Below are 18314 nucleotides of genomic sequence, written 5' to 3' on the forward strand. Positions count from 1 at the left end.
GCTTAAAAGGTCAGGAAGATGGGCAAGATGTAGAAATCTAACCCCGTGATTGGGTCATGTCACAGCTGTAACATAAACTCATCAGAAGAGAACTAGCTGATGCCAGCAGGAAGAAGAGTGAGAGTAGATGGCCAACACGATGTACACACACCACTTCCCCTTCTCAGCTTCATACTGAAAGCCTGAAGAAAATGGCTATGGATTAAATTCATAAAACATGAGCACCACGCTGCAATACTTCTTTGCAGCATGTAACAGAGGAATTTTATAACACAGGCTGTGGCCAAGCCCTGTATTTTCATCAAGATATGGGTCGGTGTCACTGAGCAACTAACCTCTCCAAAGTGCCTAAGAAATCATGGAAATGAAACTCACTCTTTGGGTGACAAAATAAGCGGGGTGGGTGAAACGGTTGGCATCTTAATAGACTGGGTTACAATCCATAGTTTATGCTGTTTCAGACAAATGAGGTACTGGTTCAGGTCTACCACGCTTTTTGGATGACAGAAGAATCTGGGTATTTCACCAGTAATAATAGTTTGTATAGAGATAGATATTGTGGTGTATTCAGGTAATCTGTCTATCCCTGAGCTGACACAGAATTTTACTTTAACAGAAATAATTCCTGACTTAAAGCTTAACAGTATATTTTTGCCTTTGTCATATTTCTCTTTCACAGAGTCTGGGCTTTCCATTAACATCAATGGGATTTTGCAGTTAGAGCGTGAATGCAAAAGTATACCTCGTAACATGAATTTAGAAGAAAATGGTTTCCTTACTATTTTATACAATTAAAGTATTGTTTTTAAACACATTTTGGAAACTAACCTACAGTAAACAAAGATTTATTGTAACATTAATAAACAATGAGACAATTACAGCCTCTTTAAGGAGACCATATTAGTCATGCGTGTCTAATGAAGCATTACTAAGCTATCACAGCAAGATAGCCTGATGTGTGTGATTAACAAAATAATACTCATAAATAGCTAATGAACAATGATGGGCCTTTAAAAAATTTGCATATCCTGCTATGTGGAGTTCAGGATTTTGTTGCTTTCGCAGTGCTGAAGATGCATTACACTGCCTCATCTCTACGGTGCAAACTCACAGCAAATCCTCCTTTGTAGCCTTCTTAAATAAAATCTTGCCAAATATTATTCCATTTTCAACCTAGCCTCCTTCATGGATAAATTTACTCAAAGGGCAGTATTCCTGACGGCTGGAAAAATGGTATGATTAAAATCAATATTTTTTGATGAATATTAGGCCTGGAACCTATTAGAGCTATAAAGTGCAGGAGAAGAAAATCATGCTTATGATTTTCAGGAATAGCCCGACTGCAGCCCTTCATCTGTAATGAATTATGGAGCAATTCTCCTAAGTCATCTGTATGAAGTCAGCTATGACATTGCCAATTTTTAAAAATTTGCTAGTTTTGAGCTACAAATTGATTTTTTATTGTGATAAATTAAAATCCAATAGTAGCACACAAGATAGCAAACACAGAGAAGCCTATATTTTTTCAGAATATTTTTCTCTCTTTCATATCTCATCAGACTGCCGTTGTGGAAGACATGACACCAATAGCTAATGATAACAGCTAGGAAAGGGCATCCTAGAGAGGTAGGCAGCCTTTCTAAACAAACAATAAAAGAGCACTGTGACCCAAAACAGCATTCTGGGAATCCCAAAATTGCAGAAAAACACAGGGAAGAAGCCTTGGCAGGGGGCTGGAGGGCAGTGAAAGGAGAAAGCAAATGCAAGATTACCCAGGCTGTTACATATTAAGGGCATATTTTATTCCCTGTTGCACAGATCTGAGCATCGGACTCCAAACTTTACAGACTCTTATGTGGCCATCAGATCTGTGGGTGCAAACTGTGACCTTTTTGCAGTCCCCTTTCCTTTCCTTCCCAGGGGAGCAAACACACACATCCAGTTTCACCTGCTGGAGATTCTCCCTTTCACCTCCACATTGAGAACGAGATTATCACTGCCTAATTGCACTGAACTTATTTTGTCTGAGGATGCAGCTGATGGTACGGTGACTGTGAGGAGCTGGCAATGAAGTCCACGCAAGCCAGCTTTTAAAAGCATGGAAATGAAAAGCACGACGCTCCTGCTTTCAAAAAGTCACGTTAAACCTGCCGGAGAAAGCACCCCACATCCCTTTGTCACAGTCCTATTTCAAAAGTGACAACCCAATAGTCCCGTACATCACTCCGGCAGCTCAGGGGCAGACATCTGGAAGGTGGATTTAAAGCTTTCCGTCTATGGCTCAGTGAGTGAGTGACAGAGCTGCTATGAGGATGATATAGTTATGTCAGATTTAGAGTACAGGGTGTCAGAGTTATGAAATCTTCGAAGGAGACTTGTCATGTCCCCACCTCGCCAGCTGCAGATGTGAGCGAGCAGGAATGCTGCAGGAGAGGCAATCTGGCTGAGCGACAGCTTTATTTCTAAAGGCATCCCTTTTCTCAGTGCTGCTTTTATGAAAATAAATCCAACATTTGTGAAACACTCAGAGATAAGTGCCACAGGACAGCAGGTCTGCCTCCTTCTTCTTTTTTATGTTCCCGAGACTAAAAGGAAAGTAACAGCTGCCTTATTGCCCTTTGCATGGGGTGTGGTGAGGCACCTGTCTGCATACAAGAGAAAAAGAAAACAAAACAGTGATATATCGTTTGTGGAGTGAAAACTTTGCTCCATGCACTGAATGAAGCTGGTATTCTGTGACAAAAGAAAAAAAGAAGCTATGCCATCATGTAGTTAAATACTATTGTAATGTCTACATGCTGGAGGACTCAACCACGACTGCTCTGCCAGCCCCAATTCTGACACTTCCCATCTTCTAGGCACAGGCTGTAATCTCAGCAATGTTCTCTTAAACACTGCTTTTATATGATTACTTTACACATGCAGTACACAGCACATTCCAAACGAGCTCTTCATTACTAACTACTTGTATTATGTATCAGTGAGCTCAATGACATTGATTTTCTAATAATATAAATTAACTGGCAAAGATAATTTCATCTATCATCAGTAGGGTTTTATTTCTGGCATCGTGTTAAATAGTTAATCTTTCAAAAGATTAAATCAAGAGCCTTTTAAAATTCAAGGCAGAGCTTAAACTGCTATAAAAATCTTCTTAATTAGGATTAAAACAGTTTGTGTGTTGTGCCTTTATATCTAAGTAGTATAATGTTTTGCTTAGCTTTCTTCTTTCAAAGCAGTTAAAAATAACCAAACATGTTAATTCTGTGGCAAAAACTGCACCAGACAGTGTAGTCTGCATCTTGCTTGACCCAATGCTGCCAGGAAAGTGGCTGCTTGGCAGCCTCAAAGTGCATCCCCAAAGTAAAATACACCATAGACCTTGGATCCCATACAATATACATATTTTTTCTAATGATCATGTTTAAAATACACCAATTCTCACGTTTACTGCATATCTTACAAAAGACCGATGTTGCTGCTTATCATAGAATCATAGATTTAATAGATCTCTTGCCTGGGTTACTGACACTGAAGCTACAAACAACCGTAATCTAAACTATGGGATAGCTGTAGACTGCAGCAGCAGCGGCTCTTGGATTTCTGTGTATTGTTAGCCAAGGCACAATGGTAACTCACATGGCCTGCTGGACATCAAACAGATGAAGGAAAAGGTCCCTCCAACTCAAATTATTCTGCAAAACCCAACAAGGCGTGTGCAGCTCCTGCTACCCTTCATCTTTTCCATTGGGAGAACAAGCTTCACTCAGCTGGCTTTGCCCACAACTCACCTCAGCTTCCCATGTCACACGTAGCCCAATCCAAGCCAATCTCAATCCTAAACCTTTGCCAAAAGACTCTCAGAAGTCGTTTGCCCTCTGCTGCTGAGCAGCCTAAAGCAGCACCTGGAGGAGTGGTGGGCTGGGCACACGCTGGATGAGGAAGCCCATAAGGGTGACATTACCAGCCTGCAAATGGACTGCTGGTGTTTCCAAGAAGCAATTCTGGGGTCTGGGAGAAGGAAAACAAATCTCTCCTTGCCACTTTCTGGCCTCAACGCTGCAAGTGTTGATGCACATAAGGAGCATTCATGTACTCAAGTAAATTGTTCTGCAGAAGTAGCCAGGACAAAGCTTTACAATAAACCACATCCCCATGCTACACTTTACAACTCAGTCATCTAATGGCTTGTTCTGATATATGATAACCCTTTATCAAGCTTGTCAGAAGTTTTATGTGTGCCTCCACTGGTGAGATATTACTGCCCAGCGAGGAAACGCTTTTAAAGGAACATCCATGAAGAGATTCAATTTTGTGCCACTGTGTGGCTGTTTTACTTACCCCTGTCTTTTCGTCGAAGATTTTGATTCCACCAAAGGAGACTGTTAAGAAGATTTTTTGTTTATGCTCTCCTTTCGAACGAGCCGCAGCAACAATCCCCTATTGAAACAAAAAACACTTGGGCTGGTTTCATTATTCTCCTGGTTTTGTTTTCTGACAGGTGCCCACAGCAAAGCGTATGTTGACAATTCATCACTTTTCCAAGAATACTTAAGGGCTCTCCAGGAACAGTACCCCTTTACTTTTGGTCTTTTCCCTTTTCTAAAGGCACCGCATCCCTTTTATGCTAACCAGAGATCACTGCAAACCGTGCTCCCACTTTCAATCCCTATATTAGCTAATCCTCTGTGAAATTTGTTTTCTTGAAAGTTGAAGGTCATTTCTAGTGCGCTTTTTCCAGCTGTAAGCCATTCTGTTTTCTCTTTTTATTGCTTTTTTTTTTTTTTTTTTTTAAGGTAAGAAATACAACAAAACCCATAATGAACAATCAGTGGGGAAAAAATTCCCATGACTTAAGCTCATTCATGGGTACACACTTATCTGGAGTAAGCAAACTGAGTTTCTTTACAGAAGAAGCAGCAAACTACACCTCTACTGTAAAAAAAACCAAACCTGGTATACAGGGTTAGTTTTGCTCATGATCTCTGGCTTTTCCTTTGTAAGTGAACTTGCTGATACACAACTCATACATTACACTTCCACAGCCTAACCATAAAAGAAACCCCATCTCCACCTTCTCGGGAGCCCTGCTGCCTTAATCAGTAACAGTATGTAAGATGAAACATTAAGCAAATTAAACAGCAAATAAAAATGCTCAGCAGTTCCAAAATGTTTCGAGGCCTACTAGAGGTCAGCGTTTCCCTTGCATAGACACGGATATAAAAGAGATCAACTGACTTGTCAAAAGACATCTCAAAAATGATTCCTGACCTTAGAACTCCTGCTGTTACACACTAGGTTTCTGGTACTCCCAACTTGTAATGCTGCCTTACATACCGACATGAACTTCTAATGCTCCATCATCTCAAAATACTGCTCAGAACCATTTCACCATTACACAAATGAGTCTCTGGCATCTTGGAGGTGTGGAAATAATATTCCATGGAGGAGAGAAATGCAAAGGCTTGCCCAGCAGGACAGTGCCAAATCTCCCTGATTGCTACTAGGAACTATGGAATGCTGTGAAATATCCAGTAAGCCATCAGAAAGACAGAAATACTGTGGCAGCCATGGTTAAGTCTGTAGTGCATCTTTTTGAACCACTCAATTCTTGATTTCTAAATTACTGACCACATCTCTCTTTTCAATTGTTGCAGGATAAGATGCGTGCCACCCTTTGCTGCTTATACATGAACAACCACCTACACTTGTCTGCTCCACAGGACTGGAACCTATTCTCTGTCCTCTCAGGGTCCAACCTCCTTACTTTGTAACTCCTTAACCCCGCTGTTCCATATCTGAACCTTACAGCCCACACCTTTATTCCCCTCTTCCTGCCCGCCCCAGCAGAAGGTAATGGTTAAAGGGAAGGCTGGAGTTCATTAACATTGTCATACACAACAATCTGATGTATTATTATTCCTTATATTCTTTCACCTCTCCTTTTGCATAATAAAACCACTCAATTTGCAGCTGTGTTGTTTGCAATTTGTGGACAAATTGCAGCGGTGTCAATCATGAATAACTACTGAACTTTGAGACAGTGTATTAAAATTAAACTGGGATAAGCAGTACCAGCCAGGAGTTCATGTAAAATTGACTGATTTCAATACATAATTAACCAAGAGCGTGACTCGGTGTCACGAATGGAAAATGAGCAAAAGTTCAAGCTGAAATGCTCTCCCCATGCCTCCCCTAACATTAAACATTGAAGGTTGCACTGCACCTTGAGCTTCATCATGGAGTCCTGGCATAACTTGTCTCCCCGTGCGGCTGAAACCTCATCGATCCCAATCAGCTTTGCTTTGTATCGGACACCGTCACCTTTAAACCTCTTTATTAAAGTGGCTTCACTGCGATCCTGACCTGAAAAGACATAAGGGAAACAGTGACATTTGCAGGCAAATAAATGAATAAAAACTCCCAATTAAGTAGTAAATCAGATCCAGCTCCTACCTCAACGTGCGAACATTTGAATAAAATTAGAAGAAAACGTACAAGTTCAATAAAACCTTTTGACCTTACCGCCTCACACGAATTCACAGTGGAATTGTTGCCATACAAAATCTCCTGCACAAAATTTGCACACAAATTAGGTTTACGGAAATAAGAGATAAGCCCGAATCAGACCTGACAAATCTGAACACTTCTGATCTTCCCGGGTTGTTTTAATCCCGATACACTTGAGAATTCTTCATTTTGCAGACAAAACTCTAACAGAAACGTGCTGCTATTCCCTCGCATTATAACTTATCTAACCGTATCAGCAATACTCAGGCTATTATCATTTCAATAATAAAAAAACAAACGATGTTATTTCCTTAAAGAATACGGCCGCTCTAAAACCCACACAATAAACACCAGCTCCTTGTTCTATTCTTTCTGTTGGCAGACACGATACAAAGGGCCATCACTAGCAGCGCTGGCTCTCACACGCTCAACCTGAGAAGCTAAAAAATGGCATGAGATGTTTCTTAATAAAAAAGCAATCACAGGTTAATAAAGCACAGCGCTGATAGGGTCAGCATACATAAACTACTATGTGCAGACCAGACTGAGTTCACAACCACGGCACTACAGCGACGCATGAAAGGCATTCTGACTGTAGGAATATGAGCACTTATCAAGCTTTGGATCCTCAACCCTAGCAAGTGTTTGCAGAGGGGTTTATTTTGTGTGATCAGTCTTCCTAAAGATGTTTTTGTCTGCTGTCTTTGGATTTTTGTGCTAGAATCTGAAACAAAAAGCAGCAGCGAGCTGTAAATAATTGCAAGCAAGCAAGCAGCTAAAGGCAAATACCCACAGCACAAACAAGCAAACAGAACTGGGACATCCTGAAGAACTGGACATTTTTGGCCCTCAGTGGATTCCAGCAAAATACCTGAATCATAGAATTTTCTGGGTTGAAAAGGACCACAATGATCATTTAGTTTCAACCCCCTGCTTTCTGCAAACACCAGACCAGGCTGCCCAGAGCCACATCCAGCCTGGCCTTGAATGCCTCCAGGGATTGAAGGAGGCCAAATACTTGGTCCAAACACAATGTTGTATAAATTCATACTGCCAGCAGTGAGGAGCTCCAGCCACAGAGCTCACCTTGTACTTCTAGGTATTGTAAAAGAGGAACAAGAAGCTAGAGACAGCTATCCATAGGTAAGTCTAGTTTTAGACAACTGCATTTGAGAATTTGGGCCCCAAACGTTCTTCAAACTTATTCCTAATTGGACAGTCAGATTGAAGCACAGAAAAAATAGTACTCAAAGGAACAACAACAGCAACAAAAAATTAATAAAATCTGCTTTAGCACAAATAGTTTTTGATAAGTAGGACAAAGTTAGGAGGAAAAAGCTCTTTTGTTTTGCATTTATATTAAAAAAATCTTTGCCAGCAGGTCACCTTTGCGAGCTTTACACACGCACCAAAAAGGATGAAGAAACCTGGCACAAAGCTATGGCACTGAAATTTCTACCATCTCACCATGGGAAAGGATAGATAGCATACATGACCAAGAAAGAATACTTCCAAATGAAGAGCTTCATTTGTCTCTCCTTCACCCAGCACACAGCACAGTCCATGCTGTGAACTAAGAAAGGGCGAAATGTTTGTTAAACGTGCTATTTTAAGCATGTTGAGGTCTTTGAGTGTGTTTGAGCACACAAATACCATTTCATTCAATGACAAGGATCTGCCCAGAGCAATGTCTTGATGCCTTATTTGTAATTCCTAAAAATAAGGCAGCTGAGAAGGGATGCTGTGCTAGTTCAGGGGCCACCCGACTGTCTCCTTTGATTTATTCTCACTCCTGCTCCCTCAAAAGGAAATAAACAGCAGGTTGAAACTTCATGCTCTCACATGGCATTTAAAGAATAAATAACTAAATAAAAGAAAGAAACAGAACCCCACAAATGAGGCACGAATGATAAATCTGAAGCTTGAAGTAACGTTAACAGCTCGTCTCGGGGGAACGCCCAGGCAGATGTTGGCACTGCCAGCCAGAATTGATGAAAAAACCCTTTCCTCTTTCAGCCCCCAATGTTGGGCAGGAGGGAGAACATCTGGAGGCACGACAAACTACAACGATCACAGTGGACTTTTCCCGTATGTCTCCTACACTTGCAAAGATATCCTGTTGATTCGCAGTAAATAAAATTCAAATCCACCAGCTTTCTTGCCAATAATTTTCAGCCTTACGTCTTCATTATAGCAGAAGGCAGCTGTTAGCTAATAGTAATATTGCTGGGACTCTGTGCACGTAAGCATTGCAGAGTGTTTCCTGAGTCATGATAACGAGCGTGCATTCACCCAGTTATTTGAACATTTGTACTTATTCCAACCTATGATCTATTTTTCAGAATGAAAGTAAATCTATGACATTAATAGCCCATTCAAACACAACGTATGGCTGTGTTTGCCTACGCACAAGCCTCGTGTTAATTATGACCCAGATTAAGTAGGATAGAGTGGTTTGGGGGATAAATGACTGGAAAAATCATCAACCTGAAAACGATGTCGATATTTTAAACTGTGGTGGAAACTGCAAATTACTAGAGACTACAAATTCAGCCATAAAGACCCTTAAGCATATGTCCCACGTAAAGCATAGAGATGCACATACGTGCTGCCCTCTGTTACAAACCAGCCATCTGCAACTTGTCCCTCTCCTCGCTGTATGGCCACATCTCCTCCATCCACATTCACAATGGCTTTCCAAATCCTGGTGCTGCAGTTTGCACTGGAAAGCTTTCCACCATTCCTTACTAGACAACAGAGCAAAATTAGAACATGTGTTTAATGAGAGATACTTATTTCTATAAACGTGTATTTCCTCAGGTTTCCACTTTAGGGTGCTTTTTATTTTTTTTGAGTATGCAGACCCACACACTTATGGAAGCCACAATGGGTGATAAGTTCATGTGCACCTCAGTTGCCCACCATCCCCTGTACAGGAAGGGATCTTCATCAGATGACCAGTATCATTAACCCATTCTAAAATGGGTTACACTTCATTACCTTCAAGACCAATGGTTATTGTCCAATGAGCTGCTCTCAAACTCCTTCACATATAGCTTTTCATGAACCAAACATCCCAGGCACTTGTTTGCAACCAAACACAAGCATCTTACCATCCAGAAGGAAACCAGAATCGATGCTCAGGCCCTGCACTGAGAAATGAATGCAAAAGCAAAAAGAACACTAACAACAGTGTCACACAAACTCAATTTAGAAAGGTAATGACTTTTAATTAGTAAGCATGCCACTGTTGACATAGGCAAATAAATGTTTTGTTTGCAGCGTATGGATTTGTGATCCTCAGAGGCGCTTTAAATGTAAATGTCTGGGAGATTATTGTATCTACTCCTCTATGTGCCACTGCTCCCCTTGAAGCCACACATATTCCAGCCACAGCCACTCCCTGCTAAGGAGCAAACATGGCCTTTGCTGCAGGGTTGCAGCTTTGCACTTGGATTTGTGCAGTCCTAAGAGCACCACAAATCCCCAGAGTGCTGTGATGCAATGTGGCCCTGTGTTGGCAGCTGGTTTAGGCTTCCCATTGCAGCAGGTTTAGGGAACTTTATAGATCTCAATAAATCTATCGTAAAAGTAATAAATGAGGTTTTAAATATATTCAATCATTTTCATCCAAGGCAATATGCCCTTAAGATGCCTTCACCAAGCTACAGACAGACTCGAACCCCAAACCCAAAGTACTCAACCTAAGTGCCTCAAGAACACTCAACCCCAAGATGTGACTGTAAAGTAGTTCTCAAAGCCCTCTTATGTAGTCCAAGAGGAAAATGAGGCAGAAAGTCCAGCTCTGAGCAGCCTGGGCAGAGTGCCTGAAGATGACTCACCTTCACCTCAATACAAGTCCAGGACCAGGCTGTAACAGCTCTCAGCCCCACAGAGCATTGAGCCAGCAGTGCAGTAATATGCCAACGTGTTGAGCAACCCAGGAGACTTGTAAGTAAGGGTATTTCACAGGCAGAAAAAGAAAATAAAGCAGGGCATCGCAGCCATAAGTGCACTGTTGCTTTTCCTGCACGCTCTTCTAACATACTACGTATTCTTCACAGCATCCAGCAATCTAAACCAATAGCCCTGGAAATGGCTATATCCTTTATTTAAATGTGTGAAGCCCTCAGGGTATAATCTGAATTTCTTGATTTTATGACCGTAAAATATATAATGATATTATCACCAAAGTCAATAACATGCTCCTGGCAATCAATTCGCTGAAGAACGACACACCAGTGTCTGCTATTTTTTTTTTTTTTTTTTCCTTTTCTAACTAATAAACTGTCAAAGTTGTATTCATCACACATTCAAATTATAAACCTGAAATAACACCACCTTAGATCTCACAGGGTTGCAAAACAATCACACCCATGCTTATAAACAGCCTACATCTTCACGGGGACAATTAGCATTTTTATAGCACCGGTGCAGAGGAGAACACAAAACACTGCAGTGCAGAGTGACCTCCAAGACATGGCACGGGCTGGAGAGCCGTGAATTAATTGCTTAGTGAGAGATGTTTCCCATTAGCTGTGCCCCTATTTCCACATCTATATATTTATCCGTACTTCTTTGTATTTGCACATATGCATACGCACACTGCACGCAGCTTCATTTGGTAGCAATTACCTAAGAAAATTCATGGTAATTTTAATCAACTACAGATTTCCCCAGGAAGAGGGGAAAAAAAAAAAAAGCGCATAAGTAGGTGTTAAAGAGAAAATATTCACACATAATTATATGTACCTTTCAGTATAGCAGCCACTGAGAAGCAGTTCACAAAAGAGCCATGAGCAGCTCAGACAGGCCCCTCTCCTTGATGGCACATTATTCTCAATGGTTGCACAGAACCACAGTTCCAATGCACAGCACCCAAAAAGAAACTGGGACTTGATGGTGAGATCGCAGAACCTCGGGAACACAACTGTTTCTTCACAATGGAACAGACAGCAGCAATTCTACATAGGATGTTTAAACTAAACAAATACATGCCCAAATCCTCCTCCCATCTAAAGTACCTCTTTTCTATGTAGAATCCTGTAGAAAACTCTTGGTTGCAATGCAAGCTGAACGTGATGGAGGGAAACTTGTCCTTTCACCATTCTAGAGTGATATTGTTAAAGGTCTGCAGTACCTGGAATGCAGTACTTGTTTTCCAAAAGAGCAGTGATGCACTGCTTCCCATGGTGTGGTCACCATCCCTGGAGGTGTTTCAGAACCATGGGGATGTGGCACTGAGGGAATGTGGTCAATGGGCACAGTGGGATCAGTTGGGCTTGTGGATCTTGAAGGCCTTTTCCAACCTTGAAGATTCTATGATTCTAGTTTTATGTTGCCTAGCTAACACTGAAGGGACAACTTCGGAACCCTCCTGGGAAGTATTTCATTAAGAAAGTGATGTTGCAAGGTATAAGAACATAAAGCCTCATCAAGCTAGCTTTTAAGCTTCCTTCTGTTCAGAATCCCACCTCCTCCTGTGAGCTGCCTTGTCTGGCAGTGCTGGTGGGACCCACAAACCTCCTCATTGGGCAAGGAGGGGGAAACCTCCCTGCTGCTCTGCTGGTGCTTCCACTCAGGAAAAGGTAAAATGCCCAATTTCAACAGCAAAGCAAACATCTGTCTCAAGTGCAAACACAGAGAATATTTTTGGGGAAAATGACAAACCATTTAAAGAGGTGAAATGGAAACCACTCTACAAGCTCAATGAACTCCTATTACGGTTAAATTTAAAAACATTGCCTACAATTTTAAACACAGATAAGGGCTCTCCAGGAAAACTCAATCATCGCTCAGACTATCATCTCAGCAGTATTTCCCAATTGTTCAGCACTGCTATTCACTGTAACCTCCAACTGAGAGACTTTATGGCTCCTGGCACCATTAGCCTGTGAATTACAGTACTCAAAGACACCTACACAGCCCCACTCGCAGAACCAAGTTGACTATATAAATAAATAAGATGTTTCCATAGTATTTGCCGTCTCTGATCAGAGCTTTATGAGCAGAGATGTCATTCACAAGGTGACAGCAACTGTGCCTGCCCAGTTTTTATCTTAACGTGCTGTATCTACACGAGCTAGTACAAAACAAGATGGACATTTTACCGTCTCCAAAGCAAAATGGTTGAGTGGAATAGATTAAATTATTTCTTTATAGTGCAAGGAATTACATGTGAATACGTCAAGAGAAGAATTCAATTATTTACAGAGAAGGCCTCGGAATAAAATAACGTTTGATTAAACTTTTGGACAAATCTCAATGCTAGAAAGGTTGGGGTAAGCACGCTGGAGCTGACAGTGACTGAGCACACACGCTCCATGGGCAGATGACAAAGCACTCGTTTTAGATTTAGCCAGAAGGCTCACTGATCAATTTTATTTTCTCAGATGGTCTTTGAGATGACAGCGTATGGGCACATCGTCAGACACAGAAATGACCAAAAGCTGAATGTAATTAAACTTCCTTTCAGCCTCCATGCTGTGCAAGTCTTCATAAATCTCCAAAAGCCATTTTGTAAGGTGCCTTTCCACAGGCTGCAGAAGCAACTAAAACCCCTGCTATAAACTGAAATACGACACTGCAATAAAACTTCATTTTGAGGTAGTAGCCTTGCTCAGCGAGCTCTAGGGAATGGACAAAAGTGAAGCCAGGAGAAGTTGGTGGTCCATTTTCTGCTTAAGTAATTGAGAATAAAAATTAGGATTGCAGCACAACTACAGGGGATGGGAGAAGAGAGTTTTCTGTGGCTTTTCTTTCTTAAAATGCAGAACACAGCTCACCAACTTTGTTCACAGAGTGTTTCAAGCTCAGGCAAATGTTTAAATCAAGTAGACATCAAAATGTCAAGTAAATGTAGCCCTTGGGAACACAGGGTCATCAACCAGTTCATCCCTTACCCATCTCAGTGTGGAACTGCATCTTTCTGGGACAAACAACTTTGATTAAAGGTGACTGAAAATATTTGCTCCATCTCTGCGTTGCTGTGATCGATTTTACAGTAATTTTTAATTAGTGTTAACAAGCAAACAGTTTTACAGGTGTGTAGTAAAAGCCCAGATGCTTTGAAAAGAAAGGGACACATCATGGCTGCACTTATATGGCCAACCAAAGCAGCCAGCAGACAGAAGCTGCTGCCAAACATTCCCATAAAGGAACTTCAGAGCAGCAAGGAGAGGCCATTTCAAAAGGTGCTGAGAAACCAGGTGTCATTTCCCAACCAAATCTGAACCGGTGGTGGAAGTGTAATGTGCATTGCAATTGCCTCTTCTTCCAAACTTCCCGGTGACAGCTGAAATGTGGCCAAAACCAGTTAAAAAAAAAAAAAAAAATCTTTTAAAATCAGCCTCTAAATGAACATTTTTGTGTGCAAAGAGGCAGCAAGATTTGCAGAGCTTCTGATTTCACCTGATTCTCTTTAATCCTACAGGAACCAAAAAAACCCAAGTCCCTGTTAAGGATCTACCCGTATCTGACTTTAAGAATATGATTTGCAAGAACAATTTTAATTAGACTGTAACTAATCCAGGACACAGACATGCACACTCTTACACCCCAAAGTCACATCGAGACACATAAATTCACAATTTACACTTCAAAGCATACAAATGCATTCTGTTGACAAGTCTATCCAAGAATTTCGTTTTTGTTATGTATGATGAGAGAAAATGGGTGGAGAATCAGTTCGCTTCCTACAAAGGCCAAATACTTGTGCTGCCCTAAGATAAATGTTAATTCTCCAAGACTATAAAAAGAGCAAGCTAAGAAAAGGTTACGCTCTGATTAGCCTTCCCAAATTTCTCATATGTTCAATAAGAGACCAATTTATTCAATTACTTACATTAAAGTCGCCAAAGAAAAGAGCAGGAGCCCCAAACAACTGAAGTCACTGATTTACACTTCAGCCTCTCTTGCCCACAGCGTGGTCTCGGGATGCATGAGCACTACGTGCACCCACAGAAATAGGTCAATGTAGAGGGCTGAATATCTGCAGATTGCTCTGCAGAGCCCATGCTTCTGTCCCCTGACTGACTTGGCCCAGCTTTGCAAACGATGCGTCACCAAAAGCAGAGCACTTGCTTCCCTGAGAACATCAGTCTCAGAGGCAGCACAAGGCTCTCCTCCATGGTCTGCTATGATGCTCAACCCACCCCACAGAATCATAGAATTATTTAGGTTGGAAGAGGCATAAGGTCATCAAGTCCAACCTTAAACTTAGCACTGCCAAATCCACCACTAAAACAAGAAACCACGTCTGTAAGCACCACATCTACATGTCTTTTAAACACCTCCGAGGATGATAACTCAGCTACTTTCCTGGGCAGCCTGTTCCAGTTCTTTACAGCCCTTTCATAAAAAAAACTGTTCCCTAATATCCAATCTAAACCTCCCCTGGCATGACTTGCCCTCTTGTCCTATCACCCGTTGCTTCACAGAAGAAACCAATCCCCACCTCACTATAGGCAACAACAGGTAGTTGCAGAGAATTGTAAAATCTCCCCTGGATTTCCTCTACTCTAGTCTAAAACATCCCTGTTCACTCAGCTGCTCTACCCAAGACTTGTTCTCCGGACCCCTACCAGCATCTCTGTCCTGCTTTGGGTAGGCTACAGCTCCTCAATGACTTCCTTGGAATCAGGGGCCCAAAACTGAACACAGTGTTCAAGGCATGGCCTCCTCAGTGCCAAGAAGAGAAGTCCTTCCCTACTCCTGCTAGCCACTCTGTTTCTGACACAAGCAAGAATATTGTTGACCTTCTAGGCCACCTGAGCATACTGTTGACTGATATTCAATAGTCCATCATCTACTTTCTGTCACCCAAACAACACTTAGGTTCCATCCCACCGAGCAAAGACTCCAGCAGAAAAAACACATCGTGTGCCATACAATCATAGAATCTTTTGAGTAGAAAGGGACCTTTAAATGCCATATAGTCCAACTCCCCTCAATATACAACTCAATATACAACTCAATCAGGTTGCTCAGAGCCTGGTCCAGCCTGTCCCTGAATGTCTCCAAGAATGGGGCTTTCATCACCTCTCTGGGCAACCTGTTCCATGCTGTGACATCAATGTCAACCTACAGGACTATTCTGCACTTTACTTGCTATGGCATAAGTGATACTGATGATTATGTCTGGGTTTATTGGTCATCCCAACGATATGGGTATAAAGTACAGCTCTGCACTGTGCACACCAATAACTCTGGCTGAAAAAGCTGAGTCCGAAGCCATGCCATTAGAGACAGCACATGGCCTCTGGGGGAAATTAGATACCCACATTACAAAGCCTTCTCTAGTGCAGAAAAAGGGAAAGCATAAAAATGACATGTTAAAAATGCACAGTCAGTAGATTTATAGGAAATATTCTATGATGACATTAATTCAGTAAGAAAAGCAGCTGCTATTTATTTTCCATGGGCAAACGGAAATACCAGTATTCACCACATGGCAGTCAACAAGAAAACATAATGCTATTTCCCTCTTGAAATTGTTCACTTTATGCAATCCAACGTTTCAGGGAGAAAATTATTTTCATTTTGGCTTCCCACTGCCTCTGCAACATCAGAGAATGTCTCTCCCTGTTGGAAAAACAATAGGAGGCAAAGAGAAAAGCAGCTTTATTCCTGAGACTTTGGGCTAAAAAACACCATCAATTTCAAAATTACAACAGTGGCAAAGTGCTTCTTTCAATCTGGTCCTTTCATTTTTGCCTCCTGCTGCTGTTCCTATTGTCAAAGTGGCAGCAGGAAGCAGAAATGAAAAGACTACTGTAGGCAATCACCCCATGGCAAAAAGTTAATAAGAAGTGAAACACCCCTGTGCCAGAACAGATTCCAGAGGTAAGGTACTGGGGTTTGTGCTTCTCACATGTATGGTGCCATGGAGGATCAGCACACCAGGAGAGCTCTTGTTTCTGGAGCCACACTGCTCAGGAACCAACCGTCAAGATTTGAGGTTGTTGCTCAGCAAATTAAGAACTAAAGAGTGAATTAAGAATTAAAAGTGATAAAGATGCAACAACTCCCAATAACAACAAAATCCACTTCAAGTAACAGGAAAGGAAATTATTTAACTTGGAAAACCTGCGGTCATTTTTCAAGAGCAGGTTGGGTTGTAAGGGCACAAGGTTCCTGCCAACCTTGGCCATGATGGTTGAATCCAAGAAGTCTTGGTGGGGTGCAAATGGAAACAGGCAAAAAGCCAAATTCAACTGCTTTGTGCTACCAGAATTTCTACAAAGTTACACAGTTTAACAAACGTGCTGCTCTTGAAAATCAGTATCTCAAGTATCTACACAAGGGCAGGAAACCACCATCATTCCAAAGCTGAGCAGTTTTCCTGAAGGTCTTTGCTTTCCTGCTGCCTCCTTAGTGCTCCCAAGGCTCTATCTGCTGACAGGTGACCTAAAGGATGGCCACATCTTATCCTTGCTGAGAGATGTCTGTGTGTCAAAGGCACAGTTTGACCTTTATATAGGAAGTTTAAAGGTGTTGGAATAAGCCAAGCTAGAGAGCAGGATTTGTACCTCAGTTTGTCCCCACTGAAGGCCTAAAAGAGAATATATTTGCCAAAATTATACACGTATTTCTACTACCTTTATAGTAATAAGAGTTCATTACGGGAAAGCAAAGTCATATTCCTCTGAAGGCTGTGGGAAAAGAAGCATGAACAAAGTTGATTTTGTCTACAGAAGCTCCTTCAAAGCAGAGAAAACAACTGAGAAAAGAGAAGAAGAGCTGATGATGTTGATTTTGATTGATTTGATTGATTTCTTCATTGCATGAATTATACAAAAGAGGAGAAGGTTTTCTTCAGAGAAATGGGGCCCAGATAGTTACCTTTCTCCCATTAGAAAGAAAAAGCAATAAATGCACTACCATTTATTGTGCTAGAACTGAACAACAAAAATTTATGGAGCCTGAAAACTATATTCTATGCAAAGTGAACCTAAATGGCTTCATCACCTGCATTGGTATTTTAAAATAAAGGAAGATGATTGAAAAAATAAAAATCCATATAAACTGCAAAGAAGGAGTTTTATATTAACTTAACCTGTGCAAAATTCTTGTCCTATTAACTTTAAGGACACGCAGATAAAATCAGTCTACTGAAATCAACACAAGCATTAAGAACAGCCTCGGGGAGAGAAATAGAATCTATTTATATCATTAAAATATTGCCAGACTTCTAAAACATGAGTGTTATTCATTGTGCAGTTCTGATTATCTTCAGAGGAGCATCTTCTGTCTGCTTGGTGTGAGACTCCAGTTGTTTGATCACTGACACCATAAAGCTGTTCAGGCTATTTCTAACATGGCAGCATTTTGCAAGGCCATGCTAAAAGCACAGATTGATTGATACACGAGTCCTCTTTTGGACTGCAACCCAACGCCTTCTTGAGAACTTGCCTATCAGTTATTCATTTACAAACAAAATTGACCGTGTCTAATCTCCATGAAAAATAAGAAAGTGTCAAATAATTTAATGTCTGTATGAAGCTTAGTGAATTATAAGATAAGGCATTGCTATGCCAGGTTAGTGTGCTATTAGCTAGGGGATTCTCAAGCATCTGTCATGCAAAGTAGGTCAATTTCTAGCCATATAATTCTGATTATGTCAGAATATTTATTCATGAGTTTTCTAATTCAACATACTTCAAATAAGTCATACTTACGTTTAAAAAAAAAAAAGTTACATCTGAATTACGGTTGCTAACAACTGGGTTACCACAGCTTCAAACACTCCAGTGATCCAGATTCGCAGATCATGTTTTTTCTTTGTACCATACTAGGCATTAACA

At 41.1% G+C, this 18314-nt stretch overlaps 1 protein-coding gene across 3 annotated transcripts in view; it reads right to left on the reverse strand.

The window, feature by feature from the left end:
* DAB1 (DAB adaptor protein 1) overlaps positions 1-18314 on the reverse strand; it is a 195579-nt gene that overhangs the window by 48033 nt on the left and 129232 nt on the right. For all 3 annotated transcript variants that reach the window (XM_090146727.1, XM_090146730.1, XM_090146728.1), the window contains 2 exons: positions 6227-6366; positions 4342-4440 (listed from right to left, as the gene is read on the reverse strand). In XM_090146727.1, the coding sequence (XP_090002853.1) occupies positions 4342-4440; positions 6227-6366 (239 nt within the window). The remainder of the gene's footprint in view (positions 1-4341; positions 4441-6226; positions 6367-18314) is intronic.

This window comes from Phasianus colchicus, chromosome 9, assembly GCF_987193195.1.
Source record: "Phasianus colchicus chromosome 9, bPhaCol1.hap1.1, whole genome shotgun sequence".
NCBI lineage: Eukaryota > Metazoa > Chordata > Aves > Galliformes > Phasianidae > Phasianus > Phasianus colchicus.